We start from the raw sequence: 23374 nt of genomic DNA on the forward strand, positions 1-23374 counted from the left end.
CATTTTATTTTCATTACACCCAGCCTACACCTTTTTTTCCCATAACAGGGTTTTAGCAAACACACCTATATGACACAAAGTGCATGACTTTTCACAAGGTGACTAATTTAATGGTTTGTTGTTTCACAACATGTTTTCATACAGGCAAGTCCAAATCTGGTCCTCACAGGCAATTACCCTGCAGGCTTTAAAAGACTGCTCGCCTCACTTGCCTTAAATTATTGGGTGATTAACAGGTTTATGGAGAGTTTGAGGACAAGCCGTTGAAGAGATTGATTTAATCTGGAGGTATGTGAAAAAAGGGAATCACCTAAGATCTACCCAGCTGTGGCCCTGGAGACTGGATTTGGACTATCCTGCAATGTTACTTTACAGAAACACTACTACTGGTGGACAACAGATGGCAGACTGAACATGTACTCTCTAGTTGAAACAGACCGTCCAACATAGATGTGTGAGAAAACACAACAAAGGCGCTGGAGCTTTGCCTCATATTTTTTTAATGTGTGAACAAAATAAAACACAAAAAGGTTAAATGACAAGTATATCGCTGTTCACTTTACCATTTGCCTCTGAGATCACCTTTCATTGCTGAGAAAGTCCAATTAAAACAGGACTAATAATTAGCAACTTTTTCCATCTTCAATGAGGCAAAGTACATTTTCAACTATAGTAAAAAAAAAAAAAAACTATTTAAACCAAATTATTTATTGCAACAAGGTGATACTGGTCAGATTAAGCCATCAAGCTGCTTATAATAGATTTATTTCCATCCTTTATAATAAAATGCTGCATATACTGGAACACCAGGGCAGTGGACGCTTACTTCCGAAAGGGGGATTGACTAAATGATGGATACAATTTTAAAATGGATTTTAGAGAGTATGGCAGAGTTTGTGTTGTAATGCAGCTCTTCCACCATTAACTTTTAGCTTTGTGTGTTAATGAGTTTAAAAAAATCTAAAGATTAAACCATTAAAAATTATTTAATGACCCTATCCTGAAGGGAAAAAAAAACATTATCATGCATGCTTTGATATAAAAACAGAAGATAACACCATTTCAAGAGTTTATAAATACTGGTTTAAATAATTCAAAACTATTCAAATTTGAAATAGCAAAATAATTTAAATTCTGATCAATTTCCCTGTGCAAAGAAATAAAATGATTTGTTAGGGAAAGACAGCAATAGAACTGGGAGAGTGACTGAGGGAGGAGAGGAAAATGCACTCTTTCTTTTGTGAGGGCTTGTCATAGCACCTTTTTTGCTGTTAGCTGAGGGCCTATTGTCCCCTGTTGATGTGTTTTGTTACTGATGCCTGTTTCAGCATCTCTGTTCCAAAGAGCTGACCATCCCCTCTCTATTCTTTTAATCCCACCCTCCCCTCCGATTCACTGACTACACCATGTACAGAGCTGCTGTGGGCATTAAGGTCACTTGTGTTTATCCAGCAGCCCCATCCAAGTAAAATGCAGTTTACACCAGTTTTTACATTTCAAGCAGAGAACGTACCGAGGCATCTTACATGGGATGGGGCCTCTGAACTGTTACTGAAAGACTCCTAGAGCATAAACCAGTTAACTTAAAAAAATACTGAAAGCATGACAAATATTAAGATTAGAAGAGAAAAAAGAATGTCAAAAAGCTGCATCCATTGAGGTATATGTTGTGTACACTGTGGAGTCCCTCACACATGGACTTTGACTGCATGGCACACAGTTTCCCAACACAGCCTGCATCACAACGTGAAACTGTGATCCTCACTGCTGTTGGTGCTCTTTGACTCTTTTACTGGAGTTTGTCTCATCTGAATGAGACATTTTAGTCATTGTCCCCTGACTCCTTGTCGCTGCTGAGAACCATGGTGACTAAAAGACCGATGGAGAACTTTGTGGCTGCATGTGAACAAATGAGTGGACATGAAGGTCAAGACAAATGCAGCCAGCTGAGATCGTCAGATCTGTCAAAGAAAAAAGAAAAACCAATAACAGATTAATACTCTTTAGTGCATTCAGGTGCAGATTTGCTGCTCATTTATTCTGTTACATTTGAGTTATTTTAGACCAGTATCCCCTTTTAGCCTCATTTCTCACTATGAAGTGAAGATACTTTGTATTTGACTTGTTTTGTTGTAATATTTTTGTCACCACCAACAATGTAGGTATTAACTTTGTCTCTCTGCTGTAAATGCTAGCAGGTCGTGAAAATTAATGGAGCTTCTTCAAGGAAAAATCTAGTTTTCTGAGGACATGAGGTTGTTGGGATGTGATGTTTCTTTTCATCAGCTCATTTATTTATGATAAACCTTTTACAGGTGAGATGTTGTGTTTTAAAAGTAATCGATATCAGGACCTAATCATGGTGGCTACATCCATGTGGACAAACTGAGATTGTGCATGTAGATAAACCAGGCTGTGTGGTTTTGAGATGGTGATATGGGATTCAAGGGCTTGTAATTCAGTAGAAGAATTTGCAACTGGAAAATAGTGCTCTTATGTTAATGAGAAAAAGAAACTGGTATTAATCAAGGACCTCCACAACAGAAAAAGTCTGGAGCTCTTAAGAACCAGAAGTAATAAATCTGGTTCTTTTTTTTTTAATTTTTTTTTTTTTTATCTTTGTTAAGGTTAGACATGATTTATGACATTGTTTCACTCTTCCTAATGATGACCCCCATGACGAAATGCATAGATGTCTTTAGTTTTCTTACAGTCATGAAAACCTTTCTTTTTCAAATAATCTCTTGTTCAAATTACTGAATTTCAAAGAATGAAGAAAAAGCAAGAAGGTGGAAGTAATTTTACACACTGAGCCTCTTTTTTTGTGATGACATTTCCTGAAAAGAGCCTCTCAGCGACTGCGGACACAGCTGGATCATAATCCAAGCCCGCTGCTGCTATGACTTCATCATTCCTACAAGTTAACACACACAAAGAAATAAACAAAGCAAAACTGGCCGTCTGTTTAAAAGAGACATTTTTATGTGATTACAATATTATATATCTCTCACTTAACTTACTTGATGTACAAGGCCAAGAATTTGTTCTCTTCTAAACTTCCTTTCAACAGCAGATCAGTGTATCCCTCCCCATAGCCTGCCACAAGCACAGAGAAAAACATGAGCTAGACTGGTTCAGATTTGGTATCTATCAGGTTTTAATGCAAAGCAAATTAATAAGCAAACTAATTATGAGTTCAGATGGAGCTGGACACCTATATTTTAAGCTTAACTTTTAACTGAATTTTTAAACATTTATTAATTTGTAATTTATATGTGTTCCTCATGGAAGTCCTTCACACGGGGGGCTCTGTCCGCTCAGTCTACTGGGCTGTTGCCATGTGGGTCATCCTTGTCTGGGTGGCTGAGGGTCGCTCGCTGCAGCCACCCAGACAGCCCTGCAGCCTGTCCTGATCTGGATGGTTCCTATAGTGGTGCCTTCTGTGGCCAAAGGTGGACTGGCTTCTGGTGTGGATGGATACTCAAGATATCGGTTTCTACCAGCAGCATCAAGCCAAAATTTGTTTTATTAACTACTTTTACCTTCAGTTAAGAGACAGAAAATAAGTGATTAGAGTTTATTTGTTCTATTCTACAGTCATTTGGCAGACGCTATTATAGAGAAGGCGAGAAAAAAAGAGAGGGAGAGTGTGTGTCCCTGTGTGTGTGTGTGTGAGAGAGAAAAAGACTATACCAGGTGTGGGTTTTTAAATTGCTTTATAATTTGGTGTGTGAATCACCTCTCTGCTCAATAGCCTTAATAATTACTGAAAGCTTCCAAAAGTAGTTCAATTTCACATTTGTTTGATTTGTGGAAACATACAAACGCATACATTTGTGTGTTGGTGTGTGTGCCCACCTGCATATCTAATTGTTTTACCCAGTAGGACGGTCCAGTAGTAAGGAACAGAGCTGAGTTCTGTATGTTGGCCCAGCATGTTCAGAGCTGCTATCCTCCCTTAAAATAAAATATATTTATTTATCAGTTTAACCTCAAGTAAAACTGCAGGAAGAACAGCAGGTACACGTTTAACATAAAATGCATTAAAAAGAAAAACAACCCACAGCTGATAAGAGTTTATTCATCAGGATCTGGTGTTTGCCGGAACAAGCTTTTGTCTGGATTAATGCTTGATTCTGATTAGATGCATGTTATCTTGTTACTTTTGACAATGCACACCACTACATAGGTCCAGTGAAATGGTCAGTTCACTGCTCTGAATAGACGCGCTGGCTCAGTCTGAATGATAATTTTCATTCCACTGTTACTTCAGCTGCAGTTAGTAATGTAAGTACATGGTTGGACAATCCTTTGGATCAAATTCTTTTTAACATTTCTCTCTTCTAAATACTCAAACAGCATTGTCAGATGGGTGAAAAGCACTGTTTTCTGGCTCACATTCATCAATCAACGGTCAGATACTGTATAGAAAACTGACGGCTGCAGAATATCAACTGTTCTTTTTTTTATTAAGTCATTAAGCTGAGCACATTTTTTAATTCCCTAAAGCTTTAATCTTTTAAACTATTATATTATAGGAAACGGGTAAAGACTATTATGTCAATCTGCAGGACCCATATTAATATCACCAGCAAAAATGTCAGAAGGTCCTCAGGTTGGCCACTGAGAAGCTGAAAGCTGACTGTGGAATAAGAGAGGAGACCTGTGGGTGTCGTAGTGCTAGGAAAGAGAGTCTTAACAACCAGTTGAGAGTTACTTACTGAGAAATGTGGAAAAACCTGACAAGCTCAGAAATGATTGCAGATGATTAACTGTGTTTATGCACCTGGAAACGTCATACAGATGTCATGCCACTGTTGATTTACAAGGCAATATTTCAAGGTGACAAATACTAATAATAATTTCAGGAATGGCAGAAAGAATTGGAATAATATGTGCAGCTGCAGATCGAATAATAGTCCACTGTTGTAGACATTGTGCATAAAAGGGCTGAGGACACATTTACAGAGTCACTCTGCAGTGTCTCGACTGTCACTTATCAGAAATAGACTAAAGTTATGTCAGTGATATTTCACTTTTAAAAAAATTATTATTGTTATTATTATTATTATTATTATTATTATCATCATTATTATTATTATTATGCATACTATACTGACCATTTCCTGTAAAATACCATGCAACTTGGGAGTTTTCCAAAGGGCTTCTGATTTTGGAGAGGAAGTTCTCTGGCAAAAGTGCCTTGTGTTTTATGGCTTCATATGCAGAACTCACACAATACCCATCTTACATATGAGAGTCAAGCTCTAAATCATTTATAGATCAAATATTACCAGTAAAACTGGTTAAAGCCTATCTTTGTTAAAATAGCTGTGGGATTTGTAAAGGCATCACATATTTTCTTGGTACCTTGTGCTTGTGCCAGCTGCCAGTGTCCGATGTTGACCAGCCGGTTTTTGGCTATAGTCAGTGGGAAGGAGGCCAAGTCACCCGCACAGAACACATCAGGGACGTTTGTGCGCATGTACTATTGTAGAGAAATGTAGGCAGAAAAAAAGCCAATAATAAAGCATCATATGTTGATTCATATAAAGAAACAATTATTTTACTCTTAAAACCCTGATCTTGGCAAATTTTAGTAGTTGGGAATATGGTACCACTGAAGATGAAGCAGACAATGAACGTGCAGTATAGGATGAACATAATTATGGAAACAACAGTCTCACCTTGTCAACAATGACATAATTTTTTGAGTTCATCTTTACTTTAGTGCCTGTCAGGAACTCCGAGTTGGGGATGCTGCCTGTTGAGGGTGAGAAAAGAAAAATCTCTTTTTTTTGTAGGAGTTTTTTGTGTATTAGGAAGTTTTTCCTGAGTTCATTACTGGATAAGTTAAAAACAGCCATTTTGTAGGTTTTATATGAGAGCATCATTCAGACAAAAAGGTGAAATAACAGGAATGACACCTATCTCAGTCAAACTAAATGCACTGCCTCAGATGTGAAGAGGTCTCTGTTTGATCATGATAGGATCATGGTGTCTGTAACCTAGTTAGGGTCAAAGTAGATGGGCTTTACCAGATACCAGCTGAATGCTTGCAACCCTTTCAAGTTCAGCAGTAGCTCAGCGGTATTTACAACACAAGATACTGAATCAGTCGGAAAAAGGCCAGAAGCCAGGGTTTCCACATTGTGTAGGTCACAAGTGCTGCATATTAGGTGAAAAAGCACCATTTTTGGGGGTTACATCTTCCAACATCAGTGTTTCTGATTTTAAAATTCTTGGTTTATTTTTGATTTTCTAGACAAAAAAGGTGGATTGAAATGCTCAGAGCTAATAAAACAGTAGAAAGGACAATGAGAAGTGATCTAATGGGGTGAAACTGAAATGCAATGACATGAAAAGGTACTTTGGCTAAATAAACAATAACCCATAACGCTGGTTGACGGACCGTGAAGTAGCCTAATCCACTAAGATTCCTGAAAATTAAAACTTCAGGGTTGGTGCACTTAGCATGAGGTTAAATATTAAAAATTTAAGAAAAATGTTTCAGAGGACTCTGTGCATTACAAAGACTTGTTTGCAGGGAAAGCAAGAGGTTTATTTTCCAGAAGACATTGCTGAAGGTGGAAATGACAAAACATGTCTTCATTTTACTCACCAATACCCACAATTAAAACATCAGCTGGGATAATGTTTCCACTTTTGAGAACAACCTCATTCACCTTGATGAGAATAAAGGAAGATACGGCAAACATGAAGATCGGTGTATTTCTGTTTTTCTTCTGTAAACACAGTTTCACTCAATGATAAAACTCCGTGGCACAATGTGTAGCTCGTCATTTTACCTTGCCATTCACACCTTTGATGTCTATCACACTATCGTTCATGTAGAATTTAACTTTTTTCTGTGACAGCATCTGCAGAAACAGCAGAGACCAATTACAAGTAATTCAGCTGAAAAAGGACGTTTTCAATAAATGATATGCAGAATTCTCTCTCTTACCATCATGGTGATTTTGCCAACCTCTCGGCCCAGTGTGTTTTGGTACGGCAGCTCACTGCTCCCAATCACGGTTATACTTGATGCTTTTTCAAGCATATAAGATGCAACTTCCATTCCTGATAAAATATCAGTATAGATGGTTTAACATAAGTTAACAACACTGAAACTCACTAATGAAAAATATTGACTAAATACATCAGTTTCATTCTTAGTCCTGAAAGTATATATATATTTCATTCATGAAATTAACACGTGTGTATAATGTTACATTTATTGGGTTGCTGAAAATGTTAGACAAAAAAAGAAAGAAAGAAAAAGAAAACAGGTGAATTCTTTCACATCACGTGACATCAATCTTAGCTCTGGGTGTTTGATGGATGGAAAGGTGATGATGTTTAGTCGAGTCAAAGGTGTGGCATAATGAACAAAAGACCAAAGAAACCATGAGGCGCCCAGTCCAGAAAGAGATAGGAAGAAGAGAAACGCTCTAAAGATAAAGGTATGCAGGTCCCCATGAGTGACAATATTGTACATGGAATGAAAAACTTTTTATTATCCTCTTGCTACTTAGCCACAGAATATATTAGTTTGTGTTTGCAACACAACAAGTGCAGGTTCACATGTTAGTCTGGGAATGTGGTAAACATTAGCACGTCCTGACTGGAGTTTTTAATGCTATACATGGGTCTGTGCTAACTTACATAACATAAGCCATATAACATACATGTGATGTCAACATGCACTGACATGACGTTTATGTGATGCTTTTTGAATATTTTATAGTCTGTTATGCTTAGTTTCTCTCTGGACTTGTCATCATCAGCATCAATCATACAATTGCACAACAGATATCATATGATGATGTAAATGATGATTTTGCATCATCGAATGTCAGAAAAGTCAGGTTTTAAATTTTACTTACTCTTTCATGTGGTCAGGCACTGTCAGATGACCCAAACACATTTTAATGCAAGTTGTAAATTCTTGCAAACAACTTTTGTATTGTGTCGTGTATGCGTGTGTGTGTGTGTGTGTGTGTGTTTGTGTTTGTGATGGGTGGTTCGCCCAGAGCGCAAAACTAGCCAGGACCGCCTCTGGTCATAGAAGCCCCACAGGTTGAGTCGGCAACAGACACAGTCACAGCACCGCAGTTCAGCAGCTACATTACCAACAAAAGAAGTTCCCACGAGGACAACTCTGGAGCCCACACAAGCAGCATGGATTTGTCGAGCATCCTCTGGTGTCTCCAACATCTTGACATTGGTCAACTTCATGCCGGGCAAATCCAGACCCTTAGCTCTAAAGGACACGCCATGACTCTGTTTGTAAGTAATGTCGTTTACTGTAGTGGCGCTACAACAATGACCAGTTTCTTTACTTAAAGACACTTTTCAATTTTCAAAATTTTGTATGGTTCACCTAATTATATAAAATACCTTAATCACTTTAAAAAAAAACACATGTTAACCATGATTTTGACCAACAGAAGTTGCCATTATTTTGCTTGCGAAATGCATTCTGGGACACTGACATGTAGTAGTTGCTCTCAAGACAGACAAGGAGGTGAAAGCATATTAACTTGTTCATATCTTGATTTTCTTTTTCTCCTGATCTGTGAATGTACAAAAACATTGTTGCACTGCTTTTGCGTGCAGACACCAGTCGAAAAGAAGTAAAATCAACTACGAGAGTTCATTGCTTTGAAAGTGACAAGAATAGGGGAAGTGAATGGGAGAAACACTGTAAAATATGTTTGTGTGCGTAATCTTATTTTCAAGATGGGTGTTTATTTTAGCACAGCACTGGTAGAAGTCTCTTACGACAGATAATGTCTATGCAGGTAAACAGCTGGAAAAACAATAGGACAGCTGTGAGAGTCTTGTTTGTCAGTCTGAGGCAAACAGACAGTTTTAATGAGCTGTTATGCACAGGAAAACCTTGAGATAAATATATCTGTTGACACAGTTAAATGTAATCAAGTTCTTTGTGTGATTTTAACACAGTCATTACTGATTATTATATAATGTGTAACACACTACATGCATATGTTTGAAAACATTTGATCATGAAGTTTAGCATGAAGAGCTGCTGTCAGAAAGTTAAATGTTTTCTCTCACTAGCAGCTGCATCACGAGCAGCAGATATTATGGTCCATTTTTATCCATCTGGTCAACCCCATTTTAAGTTTATCTTCAGTGATTTCTTCATTATGGATCTCTCTGTCAGTGCACTCAGTTTCATGTTGAAAAGACTGAACAGAAAACTTTAAGACAAGACTGAGAAATAAGACTGGAACTGCAGCAACCTTTACATGTCATTGCCTAGTAGTCGTGTACATTGATTTTTTAATTTGTATGAATATTGAAATAGAGTCATTTTTTGACGGAAGTAAATGTTCATCATACAAGGTCTGCTGTTCCTACTAATCGGGGTTCCCGTTAAAAGGATACTGTACATTACAAAGTTTGATAAAGTAGATAATGGATTTCTGTGTTAGTGCAACATCACTGCAATCGTTAGGTAAGAATATGCTTGTATGACTGAGTTTGCATGGTAACCTAAAAAACTGTCTTTGCAGGAGCAAATCTGAAATACTTTAGATCTTGAGGCATCAAACCAGACAGGTCATTGATCAGATGACCGACATGTTCTTTATGACCTCCTCCTGATAGTTTCTATCAGCTCCTAACCAGTCAGCAGCACTAAAATCTTACTTGCTCAGCTGCCTGTTTTCTTAACCGGTAGATCAGCTGACTGACCATCTGATTCTCTGAACCTGTTAGTTAGATTCTTACAAGTGTTTTTTCTATTTGTGTAAGTCACAACCCACTTTATTTTCTGTTAATCTTGGGTTTGACCCACTTTTTTTAAATTCATATTATTTATTTGAAGTGTAAAAAATTGTGTGGCAGTGAAAACTTGAATTGTGTTCTTGCTCTCTTCTCATATTTCCCTTTGTATTATCATTTTGATCAGTTATTTTGACTGAAGGGCTCAGTTTAAGATGTTCAATCCTAACATTAGAATATATTTAGTGAAGCCTGTAATAGATTCAGGCATGTTTTAAATGGGCACAAAAGATTTAGGCATCTCTCCATCATAGTTGGGCTAACTGGAAGTCCCTAAAAAGCCTCTTGCATTGGGTCCATGCATAGCTATTATTTCCCATGTATTCCTGTTAGTTATACACAAACCCTAAACAGTTCTTCCTGTTCCTGGTGTCAGGAGTTCAGTATTTTCCCACTTACAATTTTGACATAATGGGGATTTTCAGTGTCTTAAATCTTTCTTTTGATCATTTGCACATTGGAGAATCAACAGTAGCTGCCTCTGGCTTCAGAGAAAGCTTTGGTTAACTCTAACTTCACCTGACATGTACACATACAGTGCTTGTGTAGCTCTGTACCTGCAGCCTGTTGAAATAAGGATCTGATCATAGCTTTGAACTGAACCATCCTCAAATGTGAGTGTCTTCTTCTCTGGGTCCAAAGACTGTGCCTGTAAATGCAATGATACAACAACAAGAGAACTTCAATATCAAAATGGATCTATATTGCTTTTAAAATAATAGTTAAGTACGAGAACAAGGTCAACATGTATTAAAAATACTCACATTTTTCCGGAGCCACACCTCAATGTCATACTGATGGAAGAACTCCATACTCCTCAGCACAATTGTGTCATTCTCCACATTCATCACCTGTAAAAAAGGTGGAAGGCCTCTTGGTTTCTAATGCTGGTCGTAAATTTAAAAAAAAACAACTCTTAAGTATGGTGTTCATGTCATCTGTTGCACCTTGCTTAGTCGGGTTTTGTCATAAGGTAACAGGTCATCTCTGGAGACCATGATGATTCTGCCACCGAAGTTTTTCTGCCGCAAAGTCTCAGCACAGATCAGTGATGCGGCTCCTGACAGTTAACACAGTTACACACCAGAGAACATCTCATGTCTTATACCAGGGGTGTCCAGTTCTGCAGGATTTCAACATATCCCTTATCTGACTCATTCATTTGAGTCACACATATTGGAGCAGTACATGCATAGAAAACCTTCAAGGACCACAGCTGGACAACCCTGTCTTTTACACACCTGCCAAACATATGAACTGTACAGTTATTTTGACAGCACCATCGCTAAATCTGAACTCTCATGTATGAACTACCCACTGACAGCATTGTTTTGCCAGTGTGACCATACAGTTTGTTTTAAGTATTTAGTACTAAGTTGAAAAGATTGAAATCATTAAATCAGTGATTCTTCCTACATCATTTTTTAAAAAAAAAAGAAAACAGTTTTTAAATTAACAAAGATTTTTAAAAAGTTAAGAAAGCTAGAACTCAAAATTAGTGTTTATCTTTTACTTAACATAATAAAAATATAACTACCTTGTTCATATTTTAAAAAATAAACCATAAATCTGTGTACTTTCAAATTTATCAAAAACTTTAAGTTATGTGGAGGACAAGTGAGTGTCAAACTGTTTTAAAACACATGTGTGCATGGATTTTAAACAAGTTTTCACAGTCGACTGCTTAGCCTTTCTGCTGTGTTTTTATAGCAGCTTTCACTGACAACAGCAAACACAAACATACAAATACGCACAACTCACCTCCTCCCAGCAGCAGAATGGTGTGATTGACTCCCGGTACTGCACCTCCCATATACCTGATTCTTTTTTGGTGCCTGAGATCCTAAATAGAAACAGAACATTTTAGAAACTTATCAAATAAAAATTATATGTTTGTAAACAAGAATTGTTCGACATATCAAGAGAACGTTTTAGGTTACCAAAAAATCAAATAGGTTCACTTCGTCTTACTGACAGAATATGCTTTTAATACAAAAGGGCAATTTTTATAACCTTTATTACTTTCTAGACAGCTACAATATGTTGTTTTTTATTTTTATACAGTTGTTTTTAATGTTACTATTACTCTAGAGTTGAACAATTTTTTAATACAAAACATTTTTATAATCAGACATAGCTCATTATTTAAATAATAAACCAAGGGCAGCTAGTTTGTTACTCTAAATTTAGGAAAACATGAGAGAATTTCTGTTGGTTTCATTATTTCCCCCCCTTTAACAAAAACATCTGGTGTTGTTGTATACACTGTTAAAAGATCTGGTTGCTCACTTTTACTACAATGTATAATTTAGAGAAGCATTGTTTCAACTTCCATCACTATCCTGATTTGCTTTGACCGAACAGAGCCACTCTTAACAATATAAGTTACATCTGTGATTTTCTTACTTTGACTAAGTGGAATCCATTTTCTTTATCTCTTATCTATTACTTTGTGGCAATTTTTGTCAGCATGTAAAACTTATCTTCCTTTAAAAATGACCTAATAATAAAAAAAAAAAAGAAAAAAAAAAAGGGCAAAGCATTCATTTAATAAAAACAATCTGACACTGCATGTATGCATGTGCTTCATACTCATCAGTTAGATGGTTGAAGGTGCCCAAAAATCAGTTTCACTCTCTGTTCAATTATAGAGTACTTGTCACATAGAAAGCAATGAGGAGGTGAGTATGTACACAGTCTACTGTTGTAAATAATGGAAGTTTAGTTTTCCTATGTAATCCATGTAAAGCTTCAGTACACCTAACTTACATTGACTCAAATAACTGCAAATATTATTATTCTGTGAATTATTTTCAGGGCAGAAATTGATAGAGCAATGTCTGTTTCAATGGACTTCCGTCACTATAAACACAAAATATTTTATTGCAAACAGCAATAGAAACAAGAATATTTTCACTTACAAGTTTATTGATTACATGCAGCTGAATGACTTTCTTTTAAAAAAGCTAATCATCTTACCTTTTTATTTACAGACACATACACTTTGCCGTTTTGAATTTTGACCTTTAAAAAAGATAAGGATGAATTAGAAAGAACACAAATTTCTTATCAAATGTGATGCTCATCTTTTTGTCTCAGGTTTCTACCTTGTGGCAAGGTAAACCATCCATGCCAGGAAACTCCTCTAAATCTCCAGTTTGGACATTAAAGCAGGAACCGTGCCATGGGCAGCGCACTTTGTGGCCTGTCAAAACGCCTGAATACACGCACACACACAAACATGCAAATACAGAATTACAACGTAAATGAATTAATAAACTGCAGAAGCAACAGACTTCAGACTTTAATGTAACATAAACCTTCCTGTTATTTCTCTTTAGAATAAAGATGTGTCTCAGTGAGAGTGAAATACTTCTATAAAGAGTGATGCACACAGGAAAACAGTAAAACCAATAAAAATGAAGAAGTGGAATCAGACTGTGTTTGATTTTTTCATGGTCATAAATGCTGCCTTCTTACCTTTGCTGAGTGGAGCACCATAATGTGTACATTGGTTGGCAAGGGCACTGAATTTGCCTTCACAGCGCGTCAACAGGACAGCATGATGTCCAACTTCAACTTCCATCATACTCAGGTCACACACAAACACAGCATAAAATATATTTTTATTTCTATGCAGTTATATTCCATTTAAAAATGTGTGCTGCAATGATTTTTCTTATCTTTTCCAATTTACATCAAGTTCATAAAAACAACATGCTTGGCTGAGGTGAGGTCATATTTTTTTAGATTTCTAATTGGTTTTAAGACAAACAGATGTATGTGTACAAAGTTAACACACATGAGATTATAAATTGCCTTTCAGTTCCTCAGAGGATGCAGCACATTTCAAACTGATTTTGTTAATTAAAATATATAAAAACATTAGCAGTGAATAAAGCCTCAGAATCAGAAATGTATTTATTTATTTATTTGTTTGTTTGTTTCTTTATTCATCCTTCAAACATCTTAACCTGGTCATAAATGCCCTTTTTTCAGTATGTACAACAAAACTACCTGCAATACTAAAGAGTCAGAGGCAAACTCTGTGATTAAGTCTAATGGCAGCTTGTAAAATAGTTATGAAGTCTACCCTGACTTTGGGCAACAATGCTGCATCACACAGTGAGTGAAGTGGCAGTGGATGATCTAAGATGTTTTTATATAAAATATAGTACTGTTTTTTTTCTTTCTTTTTCTTTTTTTTCATGATTTTAATATGTATTTGACACTTTTATTGCATTCTACTGTTTACATTTTTAGCATGAAAAAAACCAACCAACCAAACAAAACAATATTGCAGTCCAAACTGCTAGGTTTCCTGACTGTTACACAATATTCCCAAATATTGAACAGGTAATTACTAAATATTAGCTAACTTACACTGACCATTAGCCTACCAACAGACTATGTCAGCATATTGACCCGTGTTAGTGAGCTAACATCTTAAGGTCAATAAACTAACATGCTGTGTGCTCATATGCTATCAGGTTCATGTCAGCATGCTAACAGACATGCTTTTACTTTTGTTACTTAATTTAGCTAATCTTTTAAGCCTTTTAGTTTATGGATAAGTAAAACTTAAACTAAATATTTTGAATAAAAGGTGTGGAAAATTGACACAGGCTTGTTCTGTTTGGTTGTGACATGTGTTTTGCTCAAAGTAGAAACATTTAAAAGATTAATACATGGGCCATGAAGAGTGAATAGAAATAAAATACAGATTTTAGGTTGGCAAGTTGTGAACATGTGCCTCCCTTTTCTTACTTTCCATCCTGCAGGTCTGACTCCAGACACACCATCTCTGTCAGCTCTTGTTTGTCTTCTGGATCAGAGTCACTAAAATCACCACGTGCTAAACAAACCAGTGAAAATATTGCTAATTAAACTCAGTCCAGCTCCTCACCATCAAATCATTCATATGCTGGAACATGTGTAAAAATAGCCAATGAACCGCAGAAACAATCAGAACAGAAACATATGACTTACGTGGTTTGGTCCCAGACATGTTGGTCATTCAGCTGGTATGCGATAGAAATACACAAACTACTACAAAAGCACTAAAAGTCTGTCAGATGAGAGCAGCCAAAGGTGCACGAGGTCACTTTGTTTTCCTCTGCGCTGATGAATGATGGAGGACTGTTTCCACAGTATAGTCCATTCCCAGGACCCATCCTGGAGGCTGTCAAATGCACTTGATTTGGGTCTAATAAGGAAAGCAAAATTCCCAAAAAGTTACTTTTGTGACTCTAGTCAATAAACAGTATTGGTAGTGTGGCTGCTCATTTTGCTCTGTTATTGTTCCACAGAAAGAGAATCGTTGTCTTTTGTTTGCCATAGCCGGCACAGAGAAAGGCTGACAAAGCTAAAAGCTGAATGGACAGGCAACAAAGCACCACTTACAAAACCAGAGGTGACTACTTATGTGTTGTATATGAGGTAGTGATGGAAAATATAGGCTAAATAAAAGACAAATACAATGCAGTCAATTTAGTAATGCGATTTTTCTAGAGTCTTTCCCAACTTTGTCTGAAACTGCATTTTTGGAAAAGTTAGGCATATTTTGAAGCTGTAAAATAAACTTTTAACTGTGATTTATTCATTTTCTTTTACATTTATTTGACAGACAAAATTTCAAATATATTATTTTCAGTGACTTTATTAACAATTTTTTTTTACAGAAGATGACGAAGATGCAATTAAAATTTTGATGTTAGCAAAACGGTGAAAAGCAGCTCGAATAGGAGTGTTTGTCATTGTTTCACATAAACCCTAGTGTAAATGGCACTTTATAATTTTTTGGGCATTGATAATACTTATTATTACTGTTTTACACGCATGAGGTCTTTTCTCATAGTAAGCCACATATTTCTAGGCCAGGGGTGTCAAACTCCAGTCCTGGAGGGCCACTATCCGGCAGGATTTTGTTGTTTCCCTCTACCAACACAGCTGATTCAAATCAAATAGATCCAGCAGCTTCTTGTCAACCAATTTTTGAGTTTCAGTCAGGTGGGTCGGAGCATGGAGACAACAAATACCTGCATGATAGCGGCCCTCCAGGACTGGAGTTTGACACCTGTGTTCTAAGCGGTAGATGGCAGCAGAGCAGGCAGGTGTGCACATTATGTCTATGAAGTCATTCTGTTGTCAGTCACTCAGAGTCCTGCTGAAAAGCAAAATTTCTTCCAAAGGAAAGAATTTCCACTGATAACAAATCTCTAGTGCACAGCTCTGCATCAGTGGTGCCTCACAAATATGCAGAACATACATCTCATATGTTCAGATGTACCCTCATGCCATCACAGACCCCGGCTTTTGCATTTTTTGCTAGTTACTACCTGGATAGTCTTTCTTATGTGGGACAAATCCACTTTCTTTATGTTCTAACAATTAACTGGGATTTTAATTACCTGAATAATGATGTTTTCTCCTGGTATGCACGGATGCACTCCTAAGCCTATGTGGCTCTGGAATATAAGACACCATGATAGTTTCTCACACAGAGCTGCCTGAGACTCGTTGACTCTTTCGCCATGTTGTGCATCATCCACTTCCACACAACAGAAACACATGATTAGATTATTCGTAAAATTATGTGCCGTATTTTTATCGATTAATATGGCAAACTGTGGTAACCTGTGAGGATTTCAGTTGTGTGCAGCCTTAGATGGTATATTTCAACATAACTTTATTTACCGGTGGTTTTATTTACCATGTGAATGCAGCATTATGTCCCAGAACTACAATATGACACACAATATATGGCATAGATTTAAAGATGGTGGCAACGTGAGACCCTGTTTAGTTGACATTGTGGTATGGAAAAAAAAGAACACTAATGAAGGGGAAAAAAAGAAACAGAAGTTTGCCACAGACAACTTGAAAGCTTGTTTATGTGTTATTGTATTAATTAAACTTTGTCATACACAACCCCAACACACTAAATAACACATTCAGAGACTTCTAGAAACCATCAAGTTCAATCAACCAGAACCATGAGACAACAATATCCATCTGTTCCTTAACAAAATAAATCTAATAAAGTCAAAGCAGGATTAAGTTGTAATTTTATAATCTCCTCTCACAAGGGATGAGCTACACAAGGTGTGTCCATCTGTTACCCTCAATTTTAATTTGCAGGTTTTAAATGTCTCCCCGATCCAACATCCATTCATTCATTCATTTTCTGAACCGCTTAATCCAATTCAGGGTCGCGGGGAAGCCGGAGCCTATCCCAGCTGGCTTTTGGGCGACAGGCAGGGTACACCCTGGACAGCTCACCAGTCCATCGCAGCCCGATCCAACAGACCTGATTCAAATGAAATAGTTCTCCTCCAAAGCTTGTTGTCAAGTTCTGTCCATACATGTTGACACATCAATCTGATTCAGGTGTGATGCAGTAGGAAACATCCAAACCAGTAAAGACAGCAGGACTATGGTATCACTACTCCAGATTGAAGTGATAATCTGGTTGCCATTTCCATCACTAATGTTGGACCAATCATAAGATAGTCAACAGGTGTGTGTTGATGCCTTAAGATAAAAAGAGGATTTTATCTTAATATTGCAAAGTATCCCGCGTGTTGTGATAACTGAGTGAAAGTGCAGAGTCATCCTCTCAGCTCTCAACACTCTCAGAAGTGTTGAAACTTGATCTGCATGTTTAATTTTTTGCCATGTTTGAGAGGCAGCACAGGTCACGACTTGGTTTCCCTGCAGCATGCCAGCACATTACCTGACTGTGTGTTCAAATGTGTGGGACTTCAATGTGACAGCATTTTAAAACAGATTCATTTATAGTAAGTACATTTTTATGGTGTGTGTTTGCCTTTAACTGTCCTGTTGGTGAAAATAAAAGTTTATTTTCATATTCATTCTTGCAGATTCTGGTAATTTGTGTGATTTACGATGATTCTACTTTAAGTTTGTTGCTGATGCTTCATTAGCATATCACAATAGAATAGAGTAAGAAATTCTAAAAGAGGTCTATCATCATATTTTTATCATTGATTATTCTCTCTCAGCTCAGTCAGGATTACTTCATTGATATTAATGATAGAGGAGTAACCTTTCGGAAGCAAAAAGATTGCTCAGATCCCTTGAGTGTGACAGGGAGCCTGTCTCCATCCTGGTGGAGATTAATTTCCTTTCCCTCCTTCTCCTCTCAGTTCAGAAAAACAGACCAAAAACTGACATTTACAGTTTTTTGTCCACTTTGCTCTTCAACACCACCAGTTGGCTCAACCTGGAAACATATAGTACAGAAACTCCTCTCTAGACATAACAGGACAAACTGCTCAAATCATATTTAAAATATATCAGCTTGTATTTCATTAGATTTCATTAGATTAAAGGGAGTGTCTCATGTCTTATGCTGAAATGTTAGCGGGTGCACAGATTAGCTTTTATTAAGCTCCTTCAATGAGTTATAACAAAAGTGTGTCATATTCAAAGAATATATCTTAAATTCCTTTTTTCAATATTACATTTTTCCTGATGTTTTTGTTAAATAGCACAATTAATGGATTTTTCATTAAGTTATATAATTTAGCTAATGCTTTAAGATTCAAGAAAACATAATTTCAGAAAGCTATAATGTTAAAATAAAGCTTTTAAAGAGAATATGATTAATAGATATGAAGCTTAAAGTGAGGAAGAAACTGGAAACTTAATTATAATTCATATCCAAGATGTCCTCAAATATTTTAGTTATTGACTTATGATTTTGTTGCAGTTCTTTCAGTGATTGTCACACATAATATGAAAGCAAACCATGAGAATATAAATTCATAATCTAGCAACTATTTTTCTTTACATGTAAGTAATCTGAATAAAAATAGTTAGCTCGGCCTTCAATGCTTTGTTTCTTTTCTTTATTTTGAACTTAGTCGTCAGTGCTCCTCTGAGATTCTTTACTAATAAGCTTAGATTTAAACACTAAAGGTGCAAACATAGTTTACCATCACTGTGTTACTGTCAAAACTCAGTTCTGCATAATTTAGCCTTTTTTTTTTCTTTTTTTTTTTTTAAATATGGAAAAATGGGAAGAAAATGTAGAAAAGGTCCACAGCTAAGTGATTCATAACAACAGAGCTACATCGGGATCCTCTTCTGCTGGAACAAAGTCACAAGCGTGGGACCTTTACAGCTTTTGTTTGTTTGCGTTTCGTCTTGGATGCGTGGCAGGGGAATCTTCTCTGTCTTTAACTCTATCTTGTTGTATGGACACACCTTCAGATGCTCCGACATCGATGGGACATCTCTGAAGCACCAGGTCTCCACTGGAGAGAACAAGTTGCTGAATCGCCAGACCTACAGCCACAAAGCGAGACAAGCAACACAGACAAAGTTTCTCTCAGTATCTATACGACATTCCCATCAGTTTCTCTTAAATATACTTGACCTGAGTTTAACTCCACACATTTTATCTATAAAACATTTCTTACATGCACCCTGGAATTCTTCATTGTAAATTTTCCTGCCTCTTAACTTGCCTTCTCTTTTGCCCTCCACTTGGCACCTCCTTGTGAGGAGGTTTCTTTCTCCCAGCGGAGAGTGACCATCCCTCTCTCCTGCAGCAGAGAGGAGCACACCTGCCTCATGAGCTGAGACACGACAGCCAGTTGGGACAAGGACAGACTGTCCAGGAAACTGGCTATATGGCACAGCACCTCGTAGGGCAACGAGCTCAGGGAGTCCCGGCTTCCTCCATGTTGACTACCTCTTGTCCTCTGAGCATTGGAGGAGTCTGTTGTGCTGTGAGAGCTGTTATCCAGACTGGCAGGGACTGTAGGATGCAGGCTGAAGCAGTTCAGCTCGTCACTGAAAGCAAAGATGATCTTTGAATGAACATCAGATTTTCACTGTACAGCATGACTGTAGCAGCAGAGCATAAATACGTCGTTAATGCTCTTTGAAAGTAAGTAATATAAGAGCAACCTTATGTGTCAGAAATAAAAGTAATAGTTTATCTTGCAATGGTTGATCCAACAGCAAACTGTCCACGCTTGGTGTTTAGAAGTATTGCTACTGAGCACAAGTAATAATTCCTCCACACAATCATGTCTGTCGTGTACATAGACTGTATATAATATATCATATACAGTCTATGGTTGTGTGCCTTGAGGCCTGTCAATTGTTTCCATTCAATAACAGATTTCTGCTTCGTCCCCAGAATACAGACTTCAGTGATATTATCAACTGCAGATAAAATCTACATTGTGAGAAACTGTCCTAAATTATTTCCACAGGCTCCCTCTTATCTTTACATCTATTATATTCAGCATTTCCTTACTGTGCTCCATGTCTAGTTTACGGTTAACCTGAGTAGCAGTGAGAGCTGTTCTTGACAGACTTTGCCTTGAATTTGTTAAAAAAATTGCCTTGAAGAAACAAAAGATCAAAAACAAGACAAACAATAGAGTGAAAAGACCTAACTCTTCGGACTTTGAACGATTTCTCTTTGTGTTGTTTTTAAAACATCTAAAACATTTTTTTCTTTTCAAACTTTCCATATAGTTAATTTTCAATAAAGACAGGCTTTTGGTCTTACTTGTAGCTGATGGTGGCTTCATGTGTTGCAGGCTGAAACTTCCTCTGGCTATAGGTGCAGCCCAAATATGACAGTGGACATCTCTGCTCGAACCAGCCGTTCACACTCATCTGGATGTCACAGTGGACATTCCTGCATTTAGCAGCATATATCATTACTTACTAGCAACAGCTTATTTTTTCTCACTGTAAAGGTAAATGGGTAGGATTTAGAGCATGAGAGCAAATCTGATCAGAGCAGAGAAATAGTGAAGGTAAATAATCCTTTAATGAATTAATGACAATAAAACATGAAGAAACTGATATTTTTGGACAGTAAAATTAAAAATTAAGAAAATAATTTTTAAAAAAAAGCTGTACTTGTAATGTTTGCCATATTCTCTGCGCTGGAAGGTGTGTCCACAGAGGAAGGTGAAGGCAGAGTTGGCCTTGTGGTGTCGGCTGGTGACGCTCTCCGTCTGTAATTGAAGGTGCAACTCCAGTGGTTTTCCAGTTGTCAGATCAGCCAGCGACATGTTTCTTTGGAAAGGAGCGGACAGGAAGTTGTAGGTCTGTGTGCCTTCGTCAGTCAGCAGACTGTCTGTACAAATGCTCTCCGCAATGAGGTGACCCCTCTGCTCCCTCTCCAGGGAGCACAGCAAGGAAGCCTAAGAGGAAAATCCAGCACACCATGCAGTGAAAAAAACTGGACTGATTTGTTGGACCATCTGAGTGTTGCTGTGTTTTGGTTGTCTGTATTGTATTTTTTGTAGTTGCATTTTGCACTTTTGGGCTGTTACATATATCTGAAGTTATATGATTCAAACCTTTTTTCTTAGCTTTACTTCTACATAGTGCTTTAAAAAAAACTGTTCCAATGTTTTTCGAACAGAGCTACGACAACCCCAGGTTCACATTGTTGAGTTGTCTATTTTAATATTTGGATTGAGTGTGCAATCTGTGTGTGTCACACCAGTGGCTTCTGGACATTGCCAGGAAGGTCTCATGGGATCAGCACACAATTGGCTTCAGAGTATTTTGCCTAAACTGGACATACACTGGACTAGCCCAAAGTGATTTGATAGTCATACTTAAGTTATATTCTCTTACTGTCAATAGTCTTGTAATCAGACGCTGAACACAAGCTTTTCCTTGGATGAAACCAAAAAGTTTAAAAAGAAAAACAAAGAGGAATGCAGTGGAGAATAAATGTGGACTTATTCAACATATACCTATTATCCATGAATGGGTGTTTTCAGGTTAGTATACAGTTAATAAGCTGCCTCACCTGAACTTCCTCCCACACTGGCATGTCCTCTGGTACCACCCCCAGGTCACTGGTATCCACTGTTTTATTCTCTCTCCTGTAGAAACCAGGATTGCGGATGCGGCCCTGCCTGGCAGCAAAGCTGGTTGGGATTTTAAAGGTGCGTACAGTGATTATCTTCATCGGTTCCACGTGTCCATACACAAAGTTCTTTTTAGATCTCGTAACGAGACAAGAGGATGAAGATTTAAGAGCAGCAGTGGATGAACCACTTGCCAATGTGCAGATGCCACTTGCTGCTGCCCCTGAGCAGGAGTCTTCGTTTTCCTCGGGTAGAGCATCCAGGTTGTTCCCTGTCCTTTTAGACTGTTCTTTGGCTGCTGCATTTGACCCCTCAGCTTCCCTGCATCCACCCATCTCCATACTAAACATACGTTCCCAGGCATTGTAGTTTACCAGCAGGTTAGCATCCACATTTGTTGCCCTGGCAAGAGCCTCCCTCTCCTCCTGAGTTAACACTGGCTGATATTCAATATCTTCTTGATCTTCATCCTCAGGCACAGGCTGTTTTTCAACGGGAAAATTTATGTTAAACATGTTAAAAGACTCCCAGGTGTTGTTGCTTGCCTCTTTTGTAGCTGATCCGTCTGCTGCCTCCTTCTTCTTTCTCCTCTTCTCCTCCTTCGTTTTTTTCCCCTCTCTTTCCTCTTCCTCCACACTCTGGATCAACTCTGGAAACAACTTCTTCATCTTCATAGAGTGAAACAAATGGTCCTGGTCTTTCAGGGCCATGGCCAGGTCAAGACATCCTCCACACTCTCTGTCTTTGACCAGGTTTTCATGAAGCTCCGTGTTCGGATGAGAATGGGCATCGTTGGCTGGCCAGCGGTTCCACTCCATGGAGCAACACACCACGCTGGCTGGACACACCTGAAGGTGAGCTGCCTGTGAGGAGCGGGGTAGTTGAATCGGGCAACCATACTCAGCATTGAGGCAGAGTACCCTTACATTAGGGCACAGCAGCAGGTGATCCTCCTCTTTGCAGAGGTGGAATACAGCCCCACAGAGCAGACGACAAGAGGTGAGCACGCAGCACACAGAGACCTCCACCCGCGCCCTGCAGCGCCGGCTGTAGCAGGAATCACAGTGGACATGTTGTCGTGTCCTGGAGGCTCGAGATCGATGACTCTGAAATGTCACATGTCACACATGTTACTTGAGCATCAATTTAACCTATCTGCTCCAGTAGTGACACATGAGGAATCATGATGTATCAGCATAATGATAAGCATATGCAGACTAAATCAAATCTAAGCAATTTATCTAAAATTGTGAAGATAATCCTAAAACTAAAAGTGCTGCAAAATGTCCTAAATACTGTATGTGTGGCCCTATTTTGATAATTTGTTGATATAATGACATAAAAGACATGTGAAGCACTGACTTTAACAACCTCTTACAGATGTAAAAGTAGTGATTTTCATCAACATTTGATTTAAATTTGGAAAATTAAACCATACCATTCTTCAGCTCTTCTTCCCTCGCATTTTTTTTTTTTAACCTGAAGCTGCTCGTCTGTCCTGCAAACAGGGGAAAAAAACACACTCCCAGACTGTCAGTCAGCTTTTACACTAAACTTTCTTTTGAGTCAAAGAAGTGCAAAATATTGATTTTTAACCTACCACAGTGTGAGTTGAAATGAAGAGGAACACACTCCGAGTATACTGCCTCGTGCTTTCAAAGACCAAACATTTGTGTCAG

General features: G+C 37.8%; 2 protein-coding genes across 4 annotated transcripts; both read right to left on the minus strand.

The window, feature by feature from the left end:
* Positions 1–1422: 1422 nt before the first annotated feature.
* On the minus strand, positions 1423–16556 carry LOC306761501 (apoptosis-inducing factor 3-like). Its single transcript, XM_079247693.1, has 19 exons — positions 14806–16556; positions 14584–14671; positions 13297–13406; positions 12924–13033; positions 12796–12840; positions 11578–11659; positions 10764–10876; positions 10581–10667; positions 10374–10465; positions 8136–8266; positions 6968–7083; positions 6810–6881; positions 6623–6686; positions 5688–5764; positions 5371–5488; positions 3859–3957; positions 3021–3096; positions 2810–2914; positions 1423–1961 (listed from the first exon to the last, which is right to left on the minus strand). Exons 1-19 carry the CDS (start codon positions 14831–14833, stop codon positions 1928–1930), a joined length of 1647 nt encoding a protein of 548 aa, XP_079103819.1. The 5' UTR covers positions 14834–16556; the 3' UTR covers positions 1423–1927.
* A 135-nt stretch (positions 16557–16691) lies between these two features.
* On the minus strand, positions 16692–23356 carry LOC306761481 (F-box only protein 40-like). 3 transcript variants are annotated; one of them, XM_079247671.1, is made up of 8 exons: positions 23296–23356; positions 23134–23193; positions 22622–22801; positions 21635–22543; positions 20728–21014; positions 20369–20500; positions 19311–19638; positions 16692–19128 (listed from the first exon to the last, which is right to left on the minus strand). In XM_079247671.1, the coding sequence occupies exons 2-8, from the start codon at positions 23134–23136 to the stop codon at positions 18910–18912; spliced, it is 2058 nt and encodes a 685-aa protein (XP_079103797.1). In that variant the 5' UTR covers positions 23137–23193; positions 23296–23356; the 3' UTR covers positions 16692–18909. The 3 variants fall into 3 exon arrangements, with proteins under 3 accessions (XP_079103797.1, XP_079103798.1, XP_079103796.1); XM_079247672.1 differs by having other exon boundaries at positions 19311–19388; positions 19488–19638; positions 21635–22801; XM_079247670.1 differs by having other exon boundaries at positions 21635–22801.
* Positions 23357–23374: the final 18 nt, after the last annotated feature.

Source organism: Telmatherina bonti (genome assembly GCF_933228915.1).
Source record: "Telmatherina bonti genome assembly, chromosome: 10".
Lineage (NCBI taxonomy): Eukaryota > Metazoa > Chordata > Actinopteri > Atheriniformes > Telmatherinidae > Telmatherina > Telmatherina bonti.